General features: G+C 38.2%; 3 protein-coding genes and 1 long non-coding RNA gene across 15 annotated transcripts; 3 read left to right on the top strand and 1 right to left on the bottom strand.

Moving 5' to 3' along the window:
• The first annotated feature begins 600 nt into the window (after positions 1 to 600).
• LOC122015482 (F-box/kelch-repeat protein At1g80440-like) lies at positions 601 to 1,985 on the top strand. Its single transcript, XM_042572393.1, has one exon. The coding sequence runs from the start codon at positions 670 to 672 to the stop codon at positions 1,777 to 1,779; it is 1,110 nt and encodes a 369-aa protein (XP_042428327.1). The 5' UTR covers positions 601 to 669; the 3' UTR covers positions 1,780 to 1,985.
• Positions 1,986 to 7,239: 5,254 nt separating this feature from the next.
• On the top strand, positions 7,240 to 10,344 carry LOC122015470 (palmitoyl-acyl carrier protein thioesterase, chloroplastic-like). 10 transcript variants are annotated; one of them, XR_006120897.1, is made up of 6 exons: positions 7,243 to 7,401; positions 7,993 to 8,176; positions 8,283 to 8,685; positions 9,437 to 9,542; positions 9,695 to 9,870; positions 9,976 to 10,344. XR_006120897.1 is itself a non-coding variant. In XM_042572375.1 (3 exons), the coding sequence occupies exons 1-3, from the start codon at positions 9,485 to 9,487 to the stop codon at positions 10,084 to 10,086; spliced, it is 306 nt and encodes a 101-aa protein (XP_042428309.1). In that variant the 5' UTR covers positions 8,692 to 9,484; the 3' UTR covers positions 10,087 to 10,344. The 10 variants fall into 10 exon arrangements, 1 of the variants encoding a protein (XP_042428309.1); XR_006120904.1 differs by having other exon boundaries at positions 7,240 to 7,401; positions 7,993 to 8,633; positions 9,437 to 9,503; XR_006120901.1 differs by having other exon boundaries at positions 7,241 to 7,401; positions 8,040 to 8,685.
• Positions 10,345 to 13,245: 2,901 nt separating this feature from the next.
• On the bottom strand, positions 13,246 to 16,431 carry LOC122015471. Of its 2 annotated transcripts, XR_006120907.1 has the most exons (5): positions 16,302 to 16,431; positions 16,125 to 16,209; positions 15,952 to 16,043; positions 13,675 to 13,786; positions 13,246 to 13,580 (listed from the first exon to the last, which is right to left on the bottom strand). It is a non-coding gene; the product is annotated as an uncharacterized LOC122015471 (long non-coding RNA). The 2 variants fall into 2 exon arrangements; XR_006120905.1 differs by having other exon boundaries at positions 13,246 to 13,786.
• Positions 16,432 to 18,505: 2,074 nt separating this feature from the next.
• Positions 18,506 to 24,694, top strand: LOC122015402 (cytochrome P450 734A6-like). Of its 2 annotated transcripts, none has more exons than XM_042572271.1 (6): positions 18,506 to 18,679; positions 18,876 to 22,959; positions 23,034 to 23,257; positions 23,344 to 23,582; positions 23,663 to 24,074; positions 24,151 to 24,694. In XM_042572271.1, exons 2-6 carry the CDS (start codon positions 22,677 to 22,679, stop codon positions 24,586 to 24,588), a joined length of 1,596 nt encoding a protein of 531 aa, XP_042428205.1. In that variant the 5' UTR covers positions 18,506 to 18,679; positions 18,876 to 22,676; the 3' UTR covers positions 24,589 to 24,694. The 2 variants fall into 2 exon arrangements, with proteins under 2 accessions (XP_042428205.1, XP_042428204.1); XM_042572270.1 differs by having other exon boundaries at positions 23,329 to 23,582.
• Positions 24,695 to 25,583: the final 889 nt, after the last annotated feature.

Below are 25,583 nucleotides of genomic sequence, written 5' to 3'. Positions count from 1 at the left end.
TGAAAGTGCCGTTGGATACAAGTAATTAAGCCCTTGTAATGGATTTAGTTATTTAATTTTTTACATTTTCGTCTCTCGATCTAATAATAATAATAATAATAATAATAATTATTATTATTATTATTATTATTAACCTATTAAATACACCCACAAGACGTCAGGATTTGGCTATCCGACCGAGACACCCAAAACACGCGCCGCACGACTCACCCGCCGACATAATCCAATTTCCATTCATCTCAGGCCACGTGCCCTCCGTTGATTGCTTCCCCGGTGCCCCGCTGTCGGATTTCCGATTCCTTCTCTTCCAACTGGATCAGTTCGCCTCGCAAGTTCCACTTCGATTCCGGTAAATTAAGCGATCTAACTAATAATTAAGATCCTTGTCAAGTCAGTGTCCAAGCGTCTGCGATCTGGAATATCGAAAGTAAACGACAAAGAAGGCCAAGGAGTTGCAATTCCCTCGCCGCCGCCTCCATCTTAATCTTATCCGCGACTTTGATTGATCTCCTCTCTTATCCGTTCCCCCTAAATTATTGCATCCCTTGCCGTTAAGATTTTTCCGCTGTTTCAGAACTATAAATAGCCTTCTCTGTTTTCCCACTTCGCTCAGTTCATCACCATCATCCTCGTTGTCATCGGAGAAGGAAGAAAAAGAAGAGGTTACGGATGTTGATATCGGGGCTGCCCGACGATGCCGCGCGAGAGTGCCTGATTCGTCTCCCTTTCAGTAGCTTTCCAGCGGCCCGCTCGGTTTGTCGCCTGTGGAAGCTGGAGATCGACTCCCCGTACTTCCACTGCCGGCGAAAAGCCGCCGGCAGGACCCAACGCGTCATCGCCCTCGCCCAGGTCGAATCCACCTCTGCTTCTCCCACTTCCGCCGCTAAGCCCGGCGACTCTGATACCGGTGGCTCTCCCATCGCTTCCTACCATCTCGCCCTTTTCGAGCCCGCCACCGGCTCTTGGAGTCGCCTCCCTTCTCCCCCTTCCCTCCCCCGTGGTCTCCCTCTCTTCTGCCGCCTCGCCACGGTCGGCAACGAGGCGGTCCTTCTCGGCGGGTGGGACCCTGACTCGTGGGCCGCCACCGACGGCGTCCACGTCTACAACTTCGCCTCCGGCGCCTGGCGCCGCGGGGCCACCATGCCCGGCCCGCGTCGCTCCTTTTTCGCCTGCGGAGCTGCAACAGGGGCGGCCAGCGTGCTAGTCGCCGGCGGCCACGACGAGGAGAAGAACGCGCTGCGATCGGCGATGACATTCGACGTCGGCGCGGATACTTGGGCGGCGCTGCCGGACATGTCGATGGAACGGGACGAGTGCCGCGGGGTGTGGCTGCGAGGCCGGTTCCACGTCGTCGGCGGGTACTCCACAGCGGAGCAGGGGAGGTTCTCGCCGACGGCGGAGGCGCTCGACGAGACAGCAGCAGCGCGGTGGGATGTGGCTGAGCTGGAACTGGAGGAGGCGGGGCCGTGGATGAGGACTTGCGTGGCGGGCGGAGACGCGCAGCGGCTGTACATGTGCCGGGGCGACGGAGGGGGGCAGGTGGCAGCGTTGGTGGAGGAGGCAGCACGGTGGCGGTCGGTGGGAGAGGTGCCCGCCGATGTGCGCGTGGCGACGCAGCTGGTGGGGTGGGAGAGCGGGCTGATGGTGATGGGGTTGGAGACTCACGGCGGGACACTAACGGCATACGTGATGGAGAAAAGGGAGACGGCGTGGCGGAAGGTAGCGGTGCCGGAGGAGTACTCCGGCCATGTTCATGAAGCGTGCTGCATTGAGATCTAATATCTACTATATTTTCAATTCTCTGCCTTGTTCATCATCTGCTCTTCATCTTTAATTTTGTTCAAGAAGAAGATTTTGAGATCTGTAGAAGAAAGGCCGTTTGTAAGCATAGAACAGTTTTCAAGTTCGATCGATCGGCCGATCCTATAAAAACATTTTAAAGTTGTAAACAAAGTTGCCCTCTATTTTGATTTTTGATTCAAGAATATCCATTTTTGTATTTTTTTTTTCCGTATTGTTAAATAAGGAAAGATTGAATTCGTCGATTTTCTTACGCATAAAAAGCATATTCAATGTTCGTTCTGGATGGAGAGGGCTGACACGCATATCTCCTTTCACGCATAATTATATCGAAACGATGTTTATCTTGGATTTTAAAATAAATGTATAAAAATGATAATTTATGAAAAAATTAATGTAGGAAGGGAATTAATTGCAGGGAAGGGAATTAATTTTTTTTATTTAGAATATTAAACAAAATAATTGCCATGAAGAGAAATATTTTAATAATTTTTTTTAAAAATGTCCTTTATTTTTATTATTGGTAAAAAGGATTTTATCTTAAAAAAAATAAAAGAAAACCCGATCTTACCTTTCATTCTTAAAATATTTTTATTCTAATATCATAACAATTTTAGTTAGTAGTTTTCATTGGAATTATTTTAATTAGATCAATTTTATTCTAAACTTATTTAAGATAAAGTAATTTAGTTAAAATTGCTCTATAATATAGTAATTTTGATCACTTTTAATTAAAATTTCTTAAATTATAATATTTTTTTATTAAAATTGTTATCTGTTGTAATACTTTTGACTAAAATTATTATAAGCGTTTGATTAACTTTGATTAAATGGAGATTATTTTAATCAATATTTGAGTAATTTTGATCAAATTATTATAAATCTGATGAATGTTTTTTTTAATATATATTTTCTTTTCACCATGAGATGAGATGCTATTTTAAATTATAACGAAAATAAAGTGTGTCCTATTTTTTTTCAACATTCTAAAAGGCCAAGCTTAGAATGTTAATTCACACAAAATAATAGCAAATATTTGTTTCAAAGTGTGAAATGAAGCTGCTTAATCGCTAACTCAACATGTTTTTAATACTTATCTAATCTTGTCTGCAAGCAATCTCTACAGTGCATTGACCTGAAGACCATCACAATCTGTGCATCACATTGTTATAATTAATTGTTTCCTATCATCGACTTTAGTTGGATATAATTTTTATGGTGTTTTAAGTGGAGAGATCATCCATGGTGGAGTTATAATTTTTATTAGTCAGATATAATTTGTATGGTGTTTTAAGTAGGGATATTAGCCGTCCTAAATTTTATAGCCCCGAGCGATTTAAAAAAAGACATTTTTTCTCTTTCTTCTTGTTAAACTATATTCTTATTAGATTATCTAGATTTTCATCTAAATATTCATAATTTGATCTTCAGTTATAATACATTTGTAATAATTTTTCTTCTAAATAAGAAGTACAATCAAAGGATGTTGAATTTTTGAGTTGGTCGTAACTTGCACTTTCTGATTTATCCTGATCGATAGAAAACTTTAATGAAATCAGATCGATCATTCTTAAAGAATCAATGAAACTAATTAGAATTATTTTTTTTAAGAGCTCCATGAAGTAAGGGATAAGAAGTTTAACCGAGGAGTTGATTAAATGACTCCAAGGCAAGAGGCTCTTCTCATTTTATGCCCTCAAGATTATGATATAGTGACAAAGATATTCAGTTATCTTCTAAATATTTATAATTCGATTTTTAATTACGTTATATTTATAGATATTTTTTCTCTAAATGAGACTTGCAGCTAAAAGTGTCAGGCTTCTAGGCCGTTCGTCATAAGTACTGATTTATCCCATATTTGTAGAGATTTTTTTTGTTTCCAAATAAGACTTACAACTAAAGGTGCTTGGCTTTTGGGTTACTCGTCACAAATACTTCTTAATTTATCTTGATAGTCAATGAAAATTTTTTATAGAACTGTATTAATCATTCTAAATTTAATGTTATTATTAATTAATTTTGTTATGTAAAGATTTGAAAATATGAAAATTTTCTCCTTAGACTTACACAGATGATAAAAATATGATATTCTATCTGAATTGGATAAGGATCGATCTCATGATTTCATCCCCGTCGTCATGCACTTGTCCTATGTTCTCCTGGTAAACCTCATTCCATATGATGTGGGGTCAATGTAAGAACGTTAATGTGACAATTTTTTTTTGTTTTTTTTTTTTTGAAAATATGAGAACTTTATTTGTATAATTACAGTGATGTAATTATTTGAGTAATTACATCACTAATTCCTTACTAATTTATAATAAAAACTAGTAAGTTATACAAGTTTTTATGTGAAACCATAACAGGGAAGAAATGTTCAATTTCCAACTATAATGTATTAGAGATTTTTTTTTTTTTAATGAAGCATGTAATCATGAGATGCGAGCACTTTCCTATTTATTTAATGATCGAAAAATTATTTTTATAAAATTGAATCTCCCATGTTATAAATATTACCTGGCTCATCATAATTACACGAAGGAAGAAATCAGAGAAGACCCATAATCAATGCCATTGTTCGGAGAGCCCATTCAGAAAATACATCCAGCCCTTACCAGAAATAAATTGATTTTGATTTATAAATTAAAATACATCGAAAGAATGATTTATTCAAATATATAAATATTGAAAAAAATAAAATTAAGTTATTATCTATTTATAAATCCTCGGAGTTTCAACCGATGGCAGTGAATGGTCAAGATCGGTCCGAGGGAATATCGCGTACATAGGATTTAAGCCGCACAGAAGATTTTATGAGACATTAGGCGTCGAGAAGTTTACATCCTCTGTCCTAATAACTATCGTCCAATCATAATACATAAATATACATGCATATAATTAATATATGCATATGATATTATTAAAATCAGTAAATCTTGTTAGTCAGAATCTGTCCAGCTAGAAATCTGTATCACCCAATTATAATACATGCATGTGCATACATGTAATTAATATACACATCTGATATTACTAAAATACCCCTGAATATGCATGCTTGTATACATTCTAGCTGACCAGATTCTGGCCATTTAGTACTACCCTATTAAAATATTTTTGTACATACATACATGCATGAATTCTAGCTGGCCAGATTCTGGCCATTTAGTATTACCCATTTCTTTGAGTAAATCTTGTTGGCCAGAATATGGCCAGCTAGAATTCTCTATTGTCCATCGTCCAATCATAATACATGCATGTAATTAATATATGTATATGATATTACTAAAATACATTTGTACATGCATGCATGCATGAATTCTAGCTGACCAGATTTTGGCCATTTAGTATTACCCATTTCTTTGAGTAAATCTTGTTGGCCAGAATCTGGCCAGCTAGAATTCTCTATCGTCCAATCATAATACATGCATGTAATTAATATATGCATATGATATTATTAAAATACCCTTGTACATGCATGCATGCATGAATTCTAGTTGGTCATATTCTAGCCATTTAGCATTACTCATTTCTTTGAGTAAATCTTGTTGGTCAGAATCTGGCTAGCTAGAATTCTCTATCGTCCAATCATAATACATGCATGTACATGCATGTAATTAATATATGCATATGATATTACTAAAATACCCTTGTACATGCATGCATGCATGAATTCTAGCTAGTTAGATTCTGGTCATTTACCCATTTCTTTGAGTAAATTTTGTTGGTCAGAATTTGGCCAGCTAGAATTCTCTATCGTCCAATCATAATACATGCATGTACATGCATGCAATTAATATATGCGTATGATATTACTAAAATACCCTTATACATGCATACATGCATGAATTCTAGCTGACCATATTCTGGTCATTTAGCATTACCCATTTCTTTGAGTAAATCTTGTTGGCTAGAATCTGGCCAGCTAGAATTCTCTATCGTCCAATCATAATACATGCATGTAATTAATATATGCATATGATATTACTAAAATATCCTTGTACATGCATGCATGCATGAATTCTAGCTGGCCATATTCTGGCCATTTAGCATTACCCATTTCTTTGAGTAAATCTCGTTGGCCAGAATTTGGTCAGCTAGAATTCTCTATCGTTCAATCATAATACATGCATATGATATTACTAAAATACCCTTGTACATGCATGCATGCATGAATTCTAGCTGGCCAGATTCTGGCCATTTAGCATTACCCATTTCTTTGAGTAAATCTTGTTGGTCAGAATCAGGCCAGCTAGAATTCTCTATCGTCCAATCATAATACATGCATGTAATTAATATATGCATATGATATTACTAAAATACCCTTGTACATGCATGCATGCATGAATTCTAGCTGGTCATATTCTGGTCATTTAGCATTATCCATTTCTTTGAGTAAATCTTGTTGGTCAGAATCTGACCAGCTAGAATTCTCTATCGTCCAATCATAATACATGCATGTAATTAATATATGCATATGATATTATTAAAATACCCTTGTACATGCATGCATGCATGAATTCTAGCTGGTCAGATTCTGGCCATTTAGCATTACCCATTTCTTTGAGTAAATCTTGTTGGTCAGAATCTGGCCAGCTAGAATTCTCTATCGTCCAATCATAATATATGCATGTAATTAATATATGCATATGATATTATTAAAATACCCTTGTACATGCATGCATGCATGAATTCTAGCTGGTCATATTCTGGCCATTTAGCATTACCCATTTCTTTGAGTAAATCTTGTTGGCCAGAATCTGGCCAACTAGAATTCTGTATCGTCCAATCATAATACATGCATGTAATTAATATATGCATATGATATTATTAAAATACCCTTATACATGCCTGCATGCATGAATTCTAGCTGCCCATATTCTGGCAATTTAGCATTACCCATTTCTTTAAGTAAATCTTGTTGGTCAGAATCTGGCCAGCTAGAATTCTCTATTGTCCAATCATAATACATGCATGTACATGCATATAATTAATATATGCATATGATATTACTAAAATACCCTTGTATATGCATGCATGCATGAATTCTAGCTGACCAGATTCTGGCCATTTAGCATTACCCATTTTTTTGAATAAATCTTGTTGGTCAGAATCTGACCAGTTAGAATTCTCTATCGTCCAATCATAATACATGCATGTAATTAATATATACATATGATATTACTAAAATACCTTTGTACATACATGTATGCATGAATTCTAGCTGATCAGATTCTTATTATTTAGCATTACTCTATTTCTTTATCAATTGGATGGTTGCGGGGACAGAGGATCTGAACTAGGCGTCGAGAGTGCTCGGTGCAGGGCTATGCGGACGGAGAAGTAGCAGTGTGTTTAAATACGCGTTCGTCGGAAATTATGAAGAAATAATAATAATAATAATAATAATAATAATAATAAAAGGGTCTCCTCTTTTGTTTTTTGGTTTTCGTATCCCTCGATGGAGGTGGAGGAAGAAGCAGCAGCTATTAGAAGGGGAAGGCGAAAGGGATCACGGACGATCGTTTGATGTCGATATGTTAGGAAAGTGGAAATTGTCGAGCGTCTCGTTTCTTCTCAGAGATTTGCGTTCAACTGGAGGTATGAACGGATCCGTTATCCGCCATTTCTTCCGATAACTCTTCCTTCGCATTTAGGTTTCTGGTAGTTTTTTGTTCCTCGCGGAATGGATCTGGAAAATATGAATTTAGACCTCGATTTTGTATTGTTATGTTTCTTTATTGGAAATATAGATTAAGGGAACTTTTGGATGAACAATTGTATCTGCGAATGTGAATGATAGTCATTATCAGTCGTTTTTTTTTCTATTATGGATACAAAGAGTGAGTTAGAAGCCGGATTTCTTGCACCTTCGGATCAAGGATCTTCCTCTTCTTCTTTTTGTGCGTGTGTGTTGAGTTATTGAGCTCTCCTAATCGAGTTGCAGCCTGGTATGAATGTTTTGTGATCGAATTCGTTGCGATTCGATTGGTTCGGAGATCGAAGATTCAATTTATAAGTCGGTAGACGATTCATCTAACCGTTAACCGCTTTCATTTTCCATTTATATGTTCGCCTTTGTTTGTAGGGGAATCTATCTTATTTAGATTAACATATTTTGTTTGATAGTTTGTTGTTAAAAAAAAATCCAAAAAATGCATTCATTAGACCTGTCACTATTTGGTCTCTCAGATGTGTTCTTTAATTTGCTGCCTCATCTTCTTCGGCCGTGGTGTCAGCAAAATCAACAAGGGTCATCGATGAAGGCCTTCACAGATTCGGCGTCAGAGGCATTGTAGCCAAGCCTACCTCGTCATCAGGATGCATGCAGGTTAAGGCAAATGCCCAAGCACTTCCTAAGGTCAATGGTTCAAAGGTCGGTCTGGACGCTGAATACCAAATAGTTGAGATAGAAGGTCCCTCAGCCCCGAGGACCTCCTACAACCAATTGTCAGACTGAAGCTCTCTTTTTGCTGCCATAGCTACTATCTTCTTGGCAGCAGAGAAGCAGTTTGCACTAATTGACTGGAAGGCCAGGATGCAGGACATGCTTGCTGATTCATTTTGGCTCAGGAAGATCATGCTGGATGGAATGGTTTTCAGGCAGAATTTCTCCATTAGGTCATATGAAATTGGACAGATCAAACAGCTTCCATAGACATTAATGAACCATCAACACTTTGGCTGTAGATTATTGCTTGCTTCATTTATGTTTTTATTTTTGAATTTTGTTTTTCTAACTCCATTTGATATATGCACTAATTAGGAAACTGTTCTTAACCATGCAAGGAGTACTGGGCTCATGGCTGACTTTGGTTCAGCTCCTGAAATGAGTAAGAGAAATTTGATTTGAGTTGTTACGAAGGTGCAAGTCCTTCCCTCCTGGTATATTCCTTTTGATCAGAATTTTGTGGTTTCTAGTTAGTTAAAAGCAAAAAAAAAAGTTTTTTTTTTTTAATGGTCGATCCTTGATCGTTAAGAAAGTTTGTATACATGAGTAATTTATTTTGTGCTCCATTATTTGTTTTTTGATCGCTTGTTTTTCTATTTCAATCTTGCCCCAGAATTTGAAGGTACAAATTTCCAATTATCTTCTCAGTTCATAGTAAAAATTCATTGTAGTCTTATTTGCCATGACTTAACAGAGTTGCTGAACAGCTGACAACTTGATACATCTTTATGTCTGTATTCAGCTTTGCTATGCCGTTCAAATTCTAGTATTATGGTTGTTGGAAGAAATTGCCCTCTCCTGAGAAAAAGTATTCAAGCTTGACTGTAGTGTCACATCTTTAGTCAACTTCTTTCATATGTTGTATGTGTCAGACGGACCTGAGCCTACTTAATCTTTTTGATCAAGGAGCTTCAGATTTTTTAATATTTATTTTCTTTTGTAACAACTTGATACATCTTTAGCCTTGCTTTGCTAAAGTAATTAGTTTCTGTTGATTACCTATCCCTTATATGTTCTTAATTGCTTCATTCGCAAATTGATTTGTTATGTGTTACTGCCAATCGATTACCTATACATTAAATGTTTCTTAGTTTTCAATTGGAAAATTTTGATTTGCTATGCTTGTCTCCTATGACATCCTTAGTTTCCATGGCTTATAAATTTGTATTTTCTATTTATTTCCAGGGAAAGATGTTGTTCAAGTAGATACATGAGTAGCTTCATTTGGGAAAAATGGGATGCGTCCACATTGGTATAATTGTGACTACCAAACTGTTCTGAGAGTGACTAGGTTAATTTCTGCATGTTATTTTGATATTGTTTTCATAGCAGAACTTCACTTCAGATTGTTGAAAATTTACAAGTATGAATATTTAGTTATTGTTTGACAATTTGATGTCACTTGTCATATATATATTTCTTGTTTTTCTCATCTTTATGTAGTTGTGTGGGTGATGATGAACAAGAAGAGTAGGAGATTGCCAAAAATTCCAGAGGAGGTCAGAACAGACATAGGATGCTATTTTGTGGACCACAACCCTATCATAGATGACGATGGCATGACAGAATTGTTGAAACTGGAGGATTACACTGCTGATTACATTCAAACAGGGTTTACTGTAAGTAAGCGACTTGCATTTTCAGTTCTTACTGCATGTATATAACAGGCGATCGATCTTAATTTCATCTTTTTTATCCTTATCTTCCTCTGTTATCTAATGCAGTTTCGTTGGAATGGTTTAGATGTTGACAACCAACATGTTAACAATGCCAAATACATCGGATCGATTCTTGAGGTTATTTGTTTCATTGACATCAGGAAACCACAAGTATGATATTCATTTATTTGCTGGTCGGGGCACATGGTGTTGGGCCTATGAAATAGCGCTGTAGCACCACATGCTACATTTTTTTATTATTATCTTCTGTCTCTCAATTTGAGCACATTATGGGCCCTCATTTCTGTATCATTAGCAGCAAATCTATTTGGATGATCCTCTATATTCGCTGAATATTCATCCTGTTGCTTCGAGATAATGTTTCCGGTGCCTGCCAATCAAATCATCTGCATTTATTGTGGATGCACGTTTATATTCCTCCAGCTTTCTCTGATTTTCTAGTTGCTTCGAAAGGATGTTTACGGTGTCTGCTAATTAGTTACCTGCATTTATTGTTCATGCACGTTGTGTTGGATTTAAATTAAGGATGCAACTAGGTATCATGCTTTCTCTTGGGTTCTTTATTTCTCTCGGAAGATTAATTTTTTAAAAAAAAAATTGAAAAGGCATGACTTTATCTTCTAAGAGTGTCTTTATTGCAAATTCTTTGTTGAACTTTTTATTGAGCAAGTGCAATTCATTTTTTTCTCTTGTTTTACATGTCGGAGAGTGCTTACACATAATGATTTGCCCAATTTTAGAGAAATTGTGCATCTTGCGAGTCAATTGTAGTAATATTCACTTTCTAAAGGTCTACTTGCCAACATTTTAACTAATTCTAACTTTGTTTACTTTTATGTATACCTTTGTTATATTTTTCTGTACGACAATATTTTTACTTGTTTGGATTTTAAATTTTTTGATTTAAAAGTACTATTTTTCTGTACCACATGAGAATCAGTAGATCTATCTTTTGGTTACACCACAATAGGTTGCAAATGGATACTCAATGTATATTCAAATTCTTTTTACTAAAATTAAATATCATAATTTAATTAACAAGTGATTTATTAGCACAATGAGTCTTTTGTTTTGAGGATGACTGAATTTATCTTAGAGCTATTATTGAGTGTTAATGTCAGGTTTCATTGAACTCCAGTTGGTCAAGTTTCATTGGGCTGGAGTTTAGTCCCCTCGGATGGGTCTAGTGGTTAGCGCATGAGGTGTTGTCATAATAAGTTCTGGGGTTTGAATCTTGGCAAAGCCGAGATAAATACCTCCCTTATGTGCTAGTCACTATTCCAAAGGCTAGTAGCCGCCCGTGATTTACCTCCTTCGTGTTAGCCCTGGGACGGGTTGGCGGGGGCGCTGAGGGCGAGCGTATTTGCCTTTTTTTTTTTTTTTTTTGCCACAATTGGGCTTGAGTTAAGTAAATTTTAGTTGAATTTGGTGAAATCATTTAAGTTTTCTATTTGTCTTAAGGGTTGAAATGAGTCCAAAGTTTGGGTTTGATTCATCTATTCATAGCCTAAACCCCATAGTTGTGCCATAATGAAACCTTGAACACCTCTTGACTCTTCTCTCTTGCATGTGAGAATTCACTTCCACACTGTCACAAGCCTCTTCGACGCTGTTCTTTGTAGCAAAGTATTGTAAGCCCTCTTTTTCCGCCTTTCTTGGTCTCTCTCACTCACTCACAACGCTTGTCCCTACACACTGGCGCGACCTCAACAATTCCCTACGCCACACAAATTTGAGCAGTGACCAAAAAGCCCAGGCAACCTGACAATCCTTCTTCCTGTCTCATGCTCACAACTCTCTCTTGTGCTTGATCTCATCACTATCGCAAGTAAAGTAACACTCAAGCAATTTTGAATGTCACAACCATGCGGGTGATATTTCCCTTTATTTCTCTATTTTGTTATTTTTGCTTTAGTGTTGCAACCTCTTGATCTCCACCTCTATAATTTGGTTATTTACTAAAAGTTTTTGTTTTGTGTTCTTTTGAGGCAGCAACGAGAATGGTCTCCAATACCCCTCTACTAGATGTTGATGCTGGCATATTATCTTATTATCATCTATGATTTATTGAATGATTGTTGTTTTTTTAGTTGACATCCTATATTCAACTTACACCGATTAATCAATTCACTTGCTTTCTATGTAGTATAAATCAGTCAGTGAAGCATTATCAAGGAACCAAATATATTTATCGTTGAATAAAAGGAATATATATACTAACAAAAAGTATGCATATTGGTAAGTCAAACTACATTCATGCCATGTTTACTGGTTTGAAAACAAAAGCTTAGCATAAGAGTAAATGGAAAAACAGATAATTACAGACATAGTGATCAAAGGGAATAAGGATAAGCTAAAAAGAAAACCTAATTATTATTTGCAGAAAAAGAGAAAATCATTATAGAAAAGACAGGCAGAGAGATGTCTTTTCTCTAAGTAAAAATAATAATAGATAATCAGACAATCTAAGAGAACCTGAGGAAATTGTTCAGTTTTAAAAGGTGCCATGAGTACCAGGAAATTAGATGATGCTCACTTCTCTATTACATTATTAGATATTCCACGTGGAGTAACTGCTACAATACAATGCAGTCTTTCGAGAGTCTTTTAAGTTCTGATAGGTATACTTGCAGCAATATTCGGGTGCCCCTATCATGGAATATATATCTATGACACCACTAGGGAATTGGTATGACCATTATATATGATGAGATATAACTGCGCTTGGATCAAATCAACCAGTATATATTTCGACAAAATGTCTACCCAACTAGCTACATACTTTGGCAATTTCTACCCCAAGCCAATACCAGTTACCGGCTAGCTTAGCTAGGTCTGCGCTAAGAATATCAAGCTATAATTCTGAGACAAAGAAACTTAGTCCTAGTAAACCCACATGGAGTTTTTTTTTGGCATTGAGTTATGTGCAAGACAATGTTTTTATAAAAATAAGGTCTGGTCTGATTCTATCCCTACATATATCATTAATCCTAATTGCTTTTAACACTTGTCTAACTTAAGAAATTTACCCATATCATCTTTGTATTATCCCTTGTTGGCACCAAGCATTTATTGCCACTTTTTTTTCCAGTTATTATGCTAAGTTTTTGTATCTAACCTATGCTGAAGAGAAAAAGCAAGGTTGGTGATTAAATACTATGTTGTTCAGTAATAAATCATATTATTGAAGAACAAGTACAAACAGATGGAGGAAACAGTTATTTAAGTTAGAAAAAGTCTGTCATTAAACGGTAAAAAAATGACAAAGTTTGGCCTTTTCGGTTAGTAGCTTGTATTTGAGGATAACAGGTAGGATTGGAAGTGATAAATGAGAAAAAAATATGAAACCTTTTGTCCTCATCCTTCTATCCTCCCAAATGACCGGAAAAAAAAATTCTCTCCCCTTCAATTTTTTTCCCTCCATCTTCTCTCCTAATTTACTATCTCCTACAGTAAAAAACAGAAAGGGGAAATAAATTTAATAAATGAAGATTTGTACAGGGTGAAAATCCCATAATGTAGCATTTGGATCATCTCGCTTCAAATTTAAAGCCTTTTGGGCAAAAGCATCCTCCATGAATATGCTTCCACATATTGCTTTGACTACTCTCTTTGCTGTTTCTTTCTTAGCATTTACTTGAGCTTATTTACTTGGAGAGAAAAAACAAGGAAGATAATCTAAAAGTTGATGTTTACTTGTAGAAAAAGAAAAGTGAGAAAGAAATAAATGAATCATTTTCTTACCAATCTCAAACAAAAGAAAAGTCAAGAGAGACATAAGTGACATGTTTGCCCCTCTTTCCTTCAGATGGGTTGCTTTGAGATGATGGAGGATGTCGAAGCTAGCAAGCAGCCACTGAAGCACCATGGCCGCAACATTTATTGCAGAAATGAATTGTAGGACCATGAGATATTAATAAATAATAATAATTTTTAAAATCATATTTAACATTTACAATTTATCAGTTATTCAATGAAAGCGGATACTGATGAATATATATAATTACAAGGATAAGTAATTGGTAGTCTAAACAAAGAGGAGTTTCTGGGATCTTATGTAATAATCAAGTCCTCATGCTAAAAAGAAGATTTTATAACGGTATGCTACAACTTACCATTAGTACAAATGCGTGAAATTAATATAAATAATAAATAAAAAAATATTCGAGAACAATAGGTTAAGATAGTATAAACATATTCAAAACCAACTTCTACATGTAGAAGAGTCAAATCTATCAGAGTGGAAGGGTATGAGTGGCTAGAGAACCAAAGAAAACATTAAATAATACAATAAAAATGGTTTAATTAATTCAAATATTAATAGGGATATCTCTTTGCATAGAGCTACAAGATTCATTAGTGACTCCAAATAGTTGGAACAAGTACGGCTTGACAATGATGATGAAACAATTTACGATATGCATTAACTTCAAATCTAGTGTTTATTATGAATATTTAATCTTTTGAATCATAAGGCAATTTGGTAGGATCCTAAGATCATTGGGTGTAGATTAGGATCAAATAGTGACCGTGTGAGATCTAAATCAAGTTTAGATCATGCTTGGACCTTGGATCATTTAGGCAAAATTAGTAGGATCCTAAGATCATGAAGTGTAGATCAGGATCAAATCATGACCGCACAAGATCCAAATCAAGTTTAGATTATGCTTGGCTCTTGGATACATTTATGCAAATTTGGTAGGATCCTAAAAATCATAAGGTTTAGATCACAATTTTGACAACTATTGTCTAGACCTCCATGCTAGAGCAAGTGAATAATGAAAATAAGGCTGCTGCCAACATGATGGCGGCAACATCTAAATATTTAGAATATAAAAAAGTCCTTTAGAAACTCCTATCCTATTGGCAACATGAACTCAGGCAAATACTAATTGCTACAACAAAGTCCTTCATCTGATAGCAATGTCGGCATGAAAGGAGGGGCTCCCTATAGCATGAAGGTGTGAGGAGCAAAGACAATGTGACCATGGCAAAGGTGATAGCAAGAGGCAATAAGCATGTGTTCGATGGATTACAGCCAGGAACCGAGAAGAAGGTTGTTATAAAGAGAAAAACAAATGTTTTTCTCCTCATATTTTATCCACCTAAGTGAACATGATTTTGTTTTTTCCTTTTTTATGTCTCTCCCTCACCATCTCTCCTAACTTTCCTTCCTGTCAAACAAAAGACAACTAGTGAAAATCAACTGAGTACTTGATAGCTGAGACAAATTTACATAAAGTGAAGATCTTATTTGTAGCATTTGGAACATCACTTCAATAAGCCTCTATATTTAAGTTTTCAACAAGACTGCTCACATATCTCTTTGGCTCTTTTCTTCCTTCCATTTACTTGCTCTCCTATCTGAAAACATGGTGAGGTCACATCTTCTCTCATATAGAATTCACTTGCAATCCAATCCTCCTATATCTAAAGTATAACTTTATCTATAAATCTCCAAATAGGGCTACTCATTTATAATAAATCGTTCTATTTTTCATTTCAGCAAAGACCCACAATGGGTAAGACCTAGTCATATTCAAATCAACCTGCACCAGATAAATCTATGACAGAGATAAAAAAGAAATGAGCATATCCTTTCATCTACTTTGTGCTAACCAATATAAGATACCTGATCGTGAACTTGAGGAATCATAATACATGTACCATGCTAATTGTCATGCCTTTCGATGTTTCCAATTATCTTCTCTTTTTTTTTTCTTTTTTTTTTTTTTCACATGGATGAAATGGCCACATGCTCATGCGAAGACGATGAAAGGATAAACAAGGCAGTAAAGATTTGATATGAGACCTATAAATCCCTCCAGTGCTAATTCTTACTGAGACTGATTCGTGTTTGGAAATTAAAAGATATTAACGAATCACATACCTATCCTATAAACAAACAAGGTAAAAACAAAAATTTCAGTTGCGAAAAACAAAATCAAAGACAGAAGAAGAAACAAAGAACACCCAAATCAATAACAAACGTCATTCATGGTAGCGACCAAAAGGATATACCAAGTATGCTCCGTGAGCGAATGCAGCAGCCAAGGCGCCGAAGAACAACCTCTCCCTCAGCACCGGTTTGTGCCTCGGACCGATTCGAACTACTGTATGATGTCATCACCGAATTTAGAAGAAAAAACAATCAACACTAACAAAAGAGCAAGGACGAAGAAATAAAAACACACAATGAGAGGAAGAACTCGAGCGTATATGAGAGGAACTAGGAACTTCAACAGAGGCCCTCTGTCTTGCCTCTTGACAACGCCAACTCTTCAACAAAACAAAAGTGAACAAATTCATCAGCTCCATGACCGAACTGCGAACTCCAGTTTCAACAAGAAAGTGATGGGCTAGATGATTACCCAGTATAGAAATCATTGGAGGACGAAGTCATCGGGGGCGTAAACGGAGAGATCGAAGCTTAGATCTCCGACGAGGAGGAAGCCGTTTGCGCCTTCTTCTCTTTCGGTCGAGAGGAGGAACGCATAATCTGGGGCAGTTCATATGTTATTTCTAATCTTATAGCAGAAAGTTTGGACGGTCCAGATTGTATAGATGAAGATGATCAATTTGTGGGCTTTATATGGGCTAGGATAATTGGTCTTGCGCAAGGCCGACTTATTAATGGGCTTCCCCAGTTCATTAGAATACAAATACATGATATTGTGTATTTTTTTACAGTGTGAATCAAAAGAAGACTCAATAAAAATATATAATTTATTTTAATATAATAGGGTAACAAAAAAAATTATTGCATGTTCAAATAATAAAAAAATAAAAAAAATACCTTTTAATTATTATTTTTTCATATTTTGACTTGTGATAAAAAAAATAATAATTTCATACAAAACTATTATTTCTTGTGTTGGGGAGAAAAAGCCACTATCCTTGATTATCAATAGCTATCCTATTGCAAGAATATATTTAGAATATAAAAAAGAATAATAGATCCAATAATTACAACAACTAAATAATTTTGTACTAAGTTGTCTCTTTCTCCTTTTAGGAGAAAAGTAGAAAACTAATTTGTCCCTATTATACAAACAATCATCCAATTGCAACATCATAAATAATTCACTAAACAACAATATGAATAAACTATAAAGTATATTTTTTATGTGGGCAGATGATCAAAGGTGAACAGTTTAGTGTGAAAATCCATTCCTCCAACAATAAATAACCATGTTAGAAGAACTAATTTATCAAATTGGTTCTTTTTGAATAAAAGTGAACTATTTATTACACATGGGCTCTTTTTGAATAATTTCACCTGAATAATTACAGTGACAAACTTAAAAAGAAGATTTTGTGGTGGAGAGGATTCTAAGGAGTGTGCTTCCTTGTGGTTTGGCAAGGGAGAAGATATTTAGGAGGGAAGAATTTTCACAGAAAAGTTTGATGAGATAGGCATGAAAATGAAGAAGAGGGTTTTAATTAATTTGATTTGGAGACAAGGAAAAAATCTCGAGAAGGAGAGAAGAACCTTGAATTACAATGTGTTTTTGAATATGCAATTGATGGATCATACATTATGATTTATATTATTATTATTATAAAACTTTTTCATACATTAGAATTTTTAAATCATATATTATAAAACTATGATTGAACTATGAAAGAGTTTTTGTAGGGCTTTACATAGTTTTAGATTTATCAAATTAAGAATATACTTTTTTTTATTTTAACATTTTCAAAATACTTTTGTAAGTATTTAAATCTCTGAAATTATAAAAATATTTAAATAACTTTTGAGTGGTTAAAGTGATAATAACAAGTATGAAAGAATTATTATTTTAATGATTATTAAATTGTTTTTTGAACAAAATACTTAATATATAGGATAAAAAAGATTATAAGGCATAACAGACAATTTTCATAATAACAATTTTTACTCATAAAGGGTGCGCATACAAGTTTGTGTGCCTTTTGTCGTGCGTTTGATTTGTTTATGCACGCACCGTCTTATTCTTATTGAACAAAGCCCGTCGTCATGATTAGAGAGACGTGGTGCAAATTGAATGAACTGACACGACGTAGTCCATGGTGGCCCTGCAACAAAGGGCCATCGACGTCGCCGCTTCCTCCGCCACTCCATGGTCGGTCGCCGCTCCACCACTCGCTGCCGGCACAACGCTACTACAAACAAACTCCAGTGCACATGCTTTCATCCCGCCTCCGTAGGCTTTGCCCGGCTGCCGCTCCGGCCCACACGTCGCCGGCGGGCCCTCCCCTCCCGCCTACTTCATCCACCACCGCTTGCTTCGTGGAGATCAACGCACCGCACGGCACCGCACCATCGGCCGTGGATGGGATTGCGAACGCGCGCCGATAACCTGTTTGTCCTAATTCCTCTATGAGTCGCACCTTGACAAGTAAGTGTTCATCCCGCAGCACGTTAGCAAGACATCGGCATCATCACCAGAGGAGGTATTTAATTCCAAAGTAGTGTTTATGTTAAACTTTGCCTCTGATGGGGGGCCATTGAGCATGACCCAGACGGCGCAGAACAGGGGCTCACCCAACCCACCCCATACTGGCGCAGACAAAAACATTAAATAGAAGAGACAGCATAGCTACAAGGATGCGGATGGAAGACAAAGATGGTGGGGATTTTGGAGGTCCCCATTGTCGGCGGGTGGTCGGAGGCAACCTCCACATGCAATAGCTAGCTCCTTCTCTTGATATTATTTGAATGTTAAAGATTCAAGATAACGACATCTGTTTGGCACATCTCCATCAGGTAGTTAAAGCATTTTTAGATGTCCTAATATCTTTCAGTGTTCTCTTTCAATAAATTCTTTGATTTGGAATTTACATCTTAGAGTTGGACTGTGAGTGATAAATTTTGGCAACTAGTAATGATACTTTCGTATAACTAAATATTGCTCATCGTGAACTTGGAGTAAAAAAATATTTACTTGTTGTTCTTGTGTAAGGAATCGAAGATAGTTCTTGCCTTCTTGGAAGAATGCCACTTGCAGAGTCCCTGTACTTTTGCCCTTCTTACTCGCTCAAAAGTGGATCGACCTGAAACAAACCATTCAGTTTAGAGTACTACGATGATGATGATGATGATCATCATCATCATGCTCCAAAAGTATGTGAACTTAATATGGTCTCCTTATGTCTTGTCTTGCATCAGTCTTGATAAGGTATTAAGGTGTGGTCTCCTCTCCTCTTAGTGTTAGGTTTATGGACCAGCCATTTTTTGGACTTATTTAGCAGCTTACTTTTCTTGTTATGCTTTGAGATCTTTATTATAAGAACATGAATCTGTCAAAATCATTGTAGGAAGTTGCAACTCGCCAGGTTGGAAAAAGTCATCAAGAAACTATTGTAAGGTTCTCTTGAAAGCACACACTATAAATAAATAGAACTTTTTTTCTACAATTCATTTAAGAATTTTAAGTTGAATTTTTTAAACTGTTTTCTATGCTTATATAACCGTTTGGGTGCTTGTTCTTGCAGCTTGTATTGGATTGATAAAAGAATTACTGGCAGCATTGCTTTTAAAACCTGATGCATTCCCCTTATAGAACTGGATTAGTTTGACCTTCAAATTCTGGTTTAACCAGCCAATCCAGTGTTACAAGCACTGAGTAGTAGATCATCAAAACTGGCATGGGTTAGTTCAGGTAGAATTATTGAACAACCTGTTCGATTATAAACCTAAGTGTGGAATAGTATTGTTCAAGCATGGTGTATATCCTGAGGGATCAGTTACTTGGACAAAACTCCTCTTCAATACAGTGAACCTGACATGGAGGATAAGTATACCACCTAAACCATCTTTGAATTTGACACTGCAATTCAAATTTTTAAAGATAAAGATGGAAATTGGATGAATACATTTCCACACTTCTAGAAATGCATTCAGAATATTAATTATCTCTTTGTTCAACTCATCCAGTTGAGTATTCTTTGTCTATGTTGGAGTATTTTTGTTGCTATATAACTACATTGGTATTTTAGCTTCACCATTAGGCTGGAACAATCTTGTAGTTTGCCCATTTTCCCTTTATTTTCCTCCATGTATTTCATAGATTATAATATGCATTCTGGATAGCATTCTCTTTCAAAAAGAAGAAACCAAGTAGTAATAATTGAAGAACATTTCGATCAATCATATATACTGTTGTTCACGTTTCCTTGGGATCATGAACAATTAACTGAGAGAAATCAATGCCCACATTACTCCAGTCTGTTACTTATAACCTATTCTCTTGGATCTGATCTGTGGTTCTATATAAATAGTTGAAATTTTGCTACCATCCAGGATCATGAACTGACCTTAGATTTAGATGCGTTTTGGTTATAAGCTAATTCTTGGGAAAAATGTCACTCAAGATGCACTTTACTTTTTACTTTAAAAAAAATGGGTGTTCCCATCACCTCTGATATTCCCATCACAGCTTCTCTTTGTTTGAATTATTGAAAAGTGGACAATTTCAGTGAAACTGTAATTGTAATTTTTCATTTGAAATTCTGAAACAAACAAAGTGAAGAGTTTCAGTAAAGCTGAAAAGTCCTCCTAACTCTACTTGTGAATACTTTTAGGATGGCTTTTCCCTCAAGGCAAAAGTAGCTAATTTCAATGAAACTATTCACTTTTTAATAAACTAGCTTAAAGAGGGGCATAATTAACATATTAGTGCTTAATAAACTCGCATAAAGAGGGGCATCATGAACATATTAGAGGTGATGAGGTGTTCCTTTGGTAAAATTCAAATCCCTTTGGATAATTTTGAAAATAAAAGCCGCCCTTTTAATTTTTACCCTTAATAACTACAGATGCAATGATTGCCCCTTCAGCTATTCAATGATTGTGGATCAATAGGCACATCAAACTATGAGCAATGCCTAAGGCTTATCAGTACTTGTAGGCATGTAGGTGAGGAAATCCTATCAAAGGCAACTTGCTAATTTAGCAACCTAGCTAGAAGGCCAGAGGGTATTGATCTGGATTAAATGACTGACTACTCTTCCATTACACTATTCCATAACTTTTCTGAACAGATTAGTAGTACATGAACTCAAATATTTTGCACTTCCCTTTTCTCCTTTCTTTCTTTTCTTTTCCTGATCAAGCGAGACTTCTGAATGCTAATGTCCAATGCTTTCATACAAGTTTTGTTTAAAATTCACACTTGGACATCATGTTGCATTCATATGCATGTTTTTAACGTTCATGTCACGAGCATCTCACAAGGGAGGGGAATCCAGCTCCTGTTGTGAAAAGATGGAGCACCTTCAAGCACACATCTTTCATTGTTGCAGATTACAAGACATGGACATCCTGACAAACTTGTGCAGTATATGTGTTCCAACAAGTACAACCAAAATAAGCATCGCACAAGATGTGCCCCTACCCATCACCTCCATCTTTTCACCAATAATTGTCACGTCTATCCTCTTCCTGTTTTTCTTTTTTCTTCTCCTCGACTACTTGCCTCCTCTAGCCTTTCACTCCTCTGGAGGATCCAATGCGTTGCATTAAGAACAATATCTTCTCTTGTTTTTTAATGGGAAAGAGCCATGGGAGTGATTGACAACTTCTTTATAATATACATATGTCAATCTATGGGCCGGTAGTAAATTAATTCAACATCAAATCTTGCTCTTCTTTTTAGGTTATTAAGTGGTGCAGCTATTTTGCAGGAAGCAGAAGGGCAGAGGTAGTTATATAACTCCTTTAATATATAAACTAACCTTACGTAGCACCTGTAAGCATCAATTGTTTTTAATTTTTTTCTCCTTGAGTTAGATTCGCATGCACTGCCAAATACTGAGGTGATTGAATGTTTGCATGTATCCAACTTTAGGATTCGTAAAAGTATCTCTACTATCAATGATGCATGGTTCTAGTGACAAGGCAAACGGACAGGTCTGTTGTCTTTTATCTTCTCTGCAAAAGTTATTATTTTAGAGAAGTAATCAAGAAAATAAATATCTTGTTATTCTCCTTAGTTTATCGAGTGCTTAGGCATCTTGTTACCATGCTCTGCTTCCATTTGGACACAGGGCTGCCTGAGCATGGTAAGATATCTCTTCCATGAAGGCATAGATGTATCGACACATTTTCATCAACCTTTTATCTCTTTGCAAGAATAACCTCTCAAAGTTACTTGTACATATGGCTCCAGGTGTTGTTTGTTTGACCTTTCTCCTTTTGTAACTTCATCTAGAGATCTATAACCATGCAACCTTCGGCTTTCCATGCTCATATGATGTACAGATTTGAATCTTACAATCTCAGTGTCTTGATTTAAATCCTTGTCTATTCAAAGAAATTGTCTTATTGTTCATCATTTTGCATGTTAAACTTGCAAAGCTGAATCAATTTACTTGTTTATCTTGTGATATCTTTCTGAATCCTAAATCAATTTGTTTGCAATGAAATGCTTCCATTTTATCCTCTATTTGAAGCTCCTCTGCTCACTGATTAGCCCTTTTCCTATATTTGCTTGCCTTGACTATTCTTGTCTTTTTGTTGTGTGATACGACTCATTGCCCTTTCTTTCTTCTACTCTTCCAAAAAGATCTGCGCAGCCATTTTGTCCGATTCGTTTCCACTTCAGATGAGAAAAAAACTCCCCTCGTTGACCTTTATAACCCCTGTTCTGCCTATATAAGCCGCCACTCTTATCCTTTCTCACATCCATCTCTCTCTCTGCTGTCGCAACAATTCTCTCTTTCTGTGAGTTGATTGTGAAGAAATTAACAAAGGATCAAGAGGCATGCTGTTGGGGTGGTGGTCATGGTGGTACTGTTTGTCGCTGGTTCCAGTGGCTTGCATGGCGGTGAAGATGTTTGAGTTGTTGTGGTGGAGGCCGAAGAGGCTGGAGAAGCAATTCGCGGAGCAAGGCATAGGAGGCCCCCCGTACCGCTTCTTCCTCGGCTGCCTCAGGGAGATGGTTTCCATGACGCTGGAGGCCTCCTCTAAGCCGATGATGCCTCAGACCTCTCACAATATCCTCCCCCGAGTTCTCCCTTTCTATCACCATTGGAAGAACATCTATGGTGCTTCAATTGACCTTCTCTGTGTGTTTCTTCGACGAGATTTTGCTTTAATCTCTGTTTTTTTTTCCTTGCAGGTTCCACGTTTCTGATATGGTTCGGCCCCACGGCGCGCCTCACCGTCGCCGACCCCGACCTCATCAGGGAGATATTCCTCTCTCGGTCCGACGTCTTCGAGCGCTACGAGTCGCACCCGCTGGTTCGGCAGCTCGAGGGCGAGGGCCTGGTGAGCCTGCGCGGCGAGAAATGGGCTCACCACCGGAAGATCCTCACGCCGACCTTTCACTCTGAGAATCTCAAAGTAATTTGTTAACCGTTCGACTGCCTCTGTTTTTTATGCCTATAGTTAGCGTCGGCTGACCGATTGATTAGCAACGCGTGGATCAGCTGTTGATACCTTTCATCGGCCGGACTGTAATGGATATGGCGGAGAAGCTGCCGGCGGTTCCCGGCGTGGAGGTGGAGATTGACGTATCCGAATGGTTCCAGACCGTTACAGAGGACGCCATCACGCGCACCGCGTTCGGAAGGAGCTACGACGACGGCAAGGCCATCTTCCGGTTGCAGTCCCAGCAAATGGAGTTCGCCGCCGATGCCTTCCGCAAGGTCTTCATCCCCGGCTACAGGTATATCTGTTTATACGTGTCTCGTCAATCGATTCCAATTATACTCTGTTCTTGCTTTAACTTCGACTATTAAAAACCAGATTTTTGCCGACGAAGAAGAACACAGACTCGTGGAAGCTAGAGAAGGAGATCAAGAGAAGTCTGATCCGGCTCATCGGTCGGCGGAAGGAGCAGCCATCCGGCGAAGCGAAGGATTTGCTGGGCCTGATGATCAATGCGGCCAGCGGACCAGGTGCTCGACTCCGCGCCCCGACGACGCCGTCATCGGCGGTGACGTGCTCTGCAGCTGCGCCGATTACGGTCCGGGACATCGTGGAGGAGTGCAAGACGTTCTTTTTCGCCGGGAAGCAGACCACCTCTAGCCTTCTGACGTGGGCCACGGTGCTCCTATCCATGCACCAAGAGTGGCAGGAACGCGCGCGAGCAGAGGTTCTCTGCGTGTGCGGCCCACTGGACATCCCCTCCCGCGATCAGCTCGCCAAGCTTAAGACGGTAAAATCAAATTCTTCGATTGTATTGATCCATACGAATTTCAAGGGTAAAATTTAATCGCTGCTCATCGCCGCAGCTGGGGATGATCCTGAACGAGACGCTGAGGCTGTACCCGCCGGCGGTGGCGACGATACGGCGGGCGAAGGAGGAGGTGAAGCTGGGAGGGCGTCGGATCCCGCGCGGCACGGAGCTGCTGATCCCCATCGTGGCGGTGCACCACGACGCGGCGCTGTGGGGGGAAGACGCGGCGGAATTCAACCCGGCGCGGTTCGCGGACGGGGCGAGCCGGGCGGCGCGCCACCCCACGGCCTTCATCCCCTTCGGCCTCGGCGCGCGGATGTGCATCGGCCAGAACCTGGCGCTGCTGGAGGCCAAGCTGACCCTGGCCATCATCCTCCGCCGCTTCGCCTTCCGCCTCGCGCCCTCCTACATCCACGCGCCCACCGCGCTGGTGCTGCTTCACCCGCAGCACGGCGCGCCGGTCCTCTTCCGATCCTTAGGATCTCATCTGTAATCGAAGGAAGATGTAGCATGCATGCATGCATTTCTCTGGGGACTCTGTTTTTTCTTTACCGCCGTAATTTGCGTAAATTACAGAGGGAAAATTAACAAAATTAAAAGAGCAGGCGATTGAATGGCGAAGATGAAGACGATGATGATGATGAGGAGGAGGAAGGAATGAGGATGTTGGTTTCCTTGTTTCTTTCGCTGTCACAGTGGGAGGATGGATGCGGTGTCGCTAATTCGGTACGTCGGAGAGGCGACAGAGAGTCGGCACAGTGACAGGCCGCATATAGTGCCTGGTGAGGTCGACCCCAACCGGAACATGTCGGCTGTGTCCTCTTCTCAGCCTAACTAATTGGGATGAACGGTCCACGTCCTGTCTCCACCAGCACTAGCATCACTACTCACCCGACCACTGCCTCCTCCTACCTGGTTCACATCCAGCCATTCGCCGCTACTTTCCATCCGGTCCACCGCTCCAGCTCACAATTAATTCTTTTTGTTTTTGTTTTTTTTTTTTAATTTTTTAATTTTTTAATTTTTTTTTTTGTAAAATTGAGAAATTAATTAAATCCTCGACGAGAGCTATTGAAGTCAGTATTGGTCGATTGAACAACAACTGACTAGTGTCGAACGAAGTTAAAGCTAGCGAGGGACTCGAGAGTAACTCACTCTTAAAAGAGTTGAGAGTTTCTTTAGCGGTCTCAATCTGCCATGGTCGAATGTCATAACAAGCTCCATTCATGGTAGAGTTGACATTCACATTAGTAGCTAGTGGGATGATCTCACTCTCAAACAATGGTACTCTTGTCTCCAAGCTACCCAACCTCTGAACTCAACTTGGATGCACAGTGCACTTTAGACTTTCCCATAACACTCCACTTTGAATGTCTTTTTGCTCATGGCCTCCGATGGCTCAAAAAGATATGATGGGTTTGGACCACCTCAACAAACACCATTATATATTCATTCCATTTTCTTAGCGATAGCAAGACAATCCACTCC

This window comes from Zingiber officinale, chromosome 8B, assembly GCF_018446385.1.
Source record: "Zingiber officinale cultivar Zhangliang chromosome 8B, Zo_v1.1, whole genome shotgun sequence".
Taxonomy (NCBI): Eukaryota; Viridiplantae; Streptophyta; class Magnoliopsida; order Zingiberales; family Zingiberaceae; genus Zingiber; species Zingiber officinale.
Note: the sequence above shows the minus strand (reverse complement) of the source record. Positions and strands in the feature narration are given on the sequence as shown.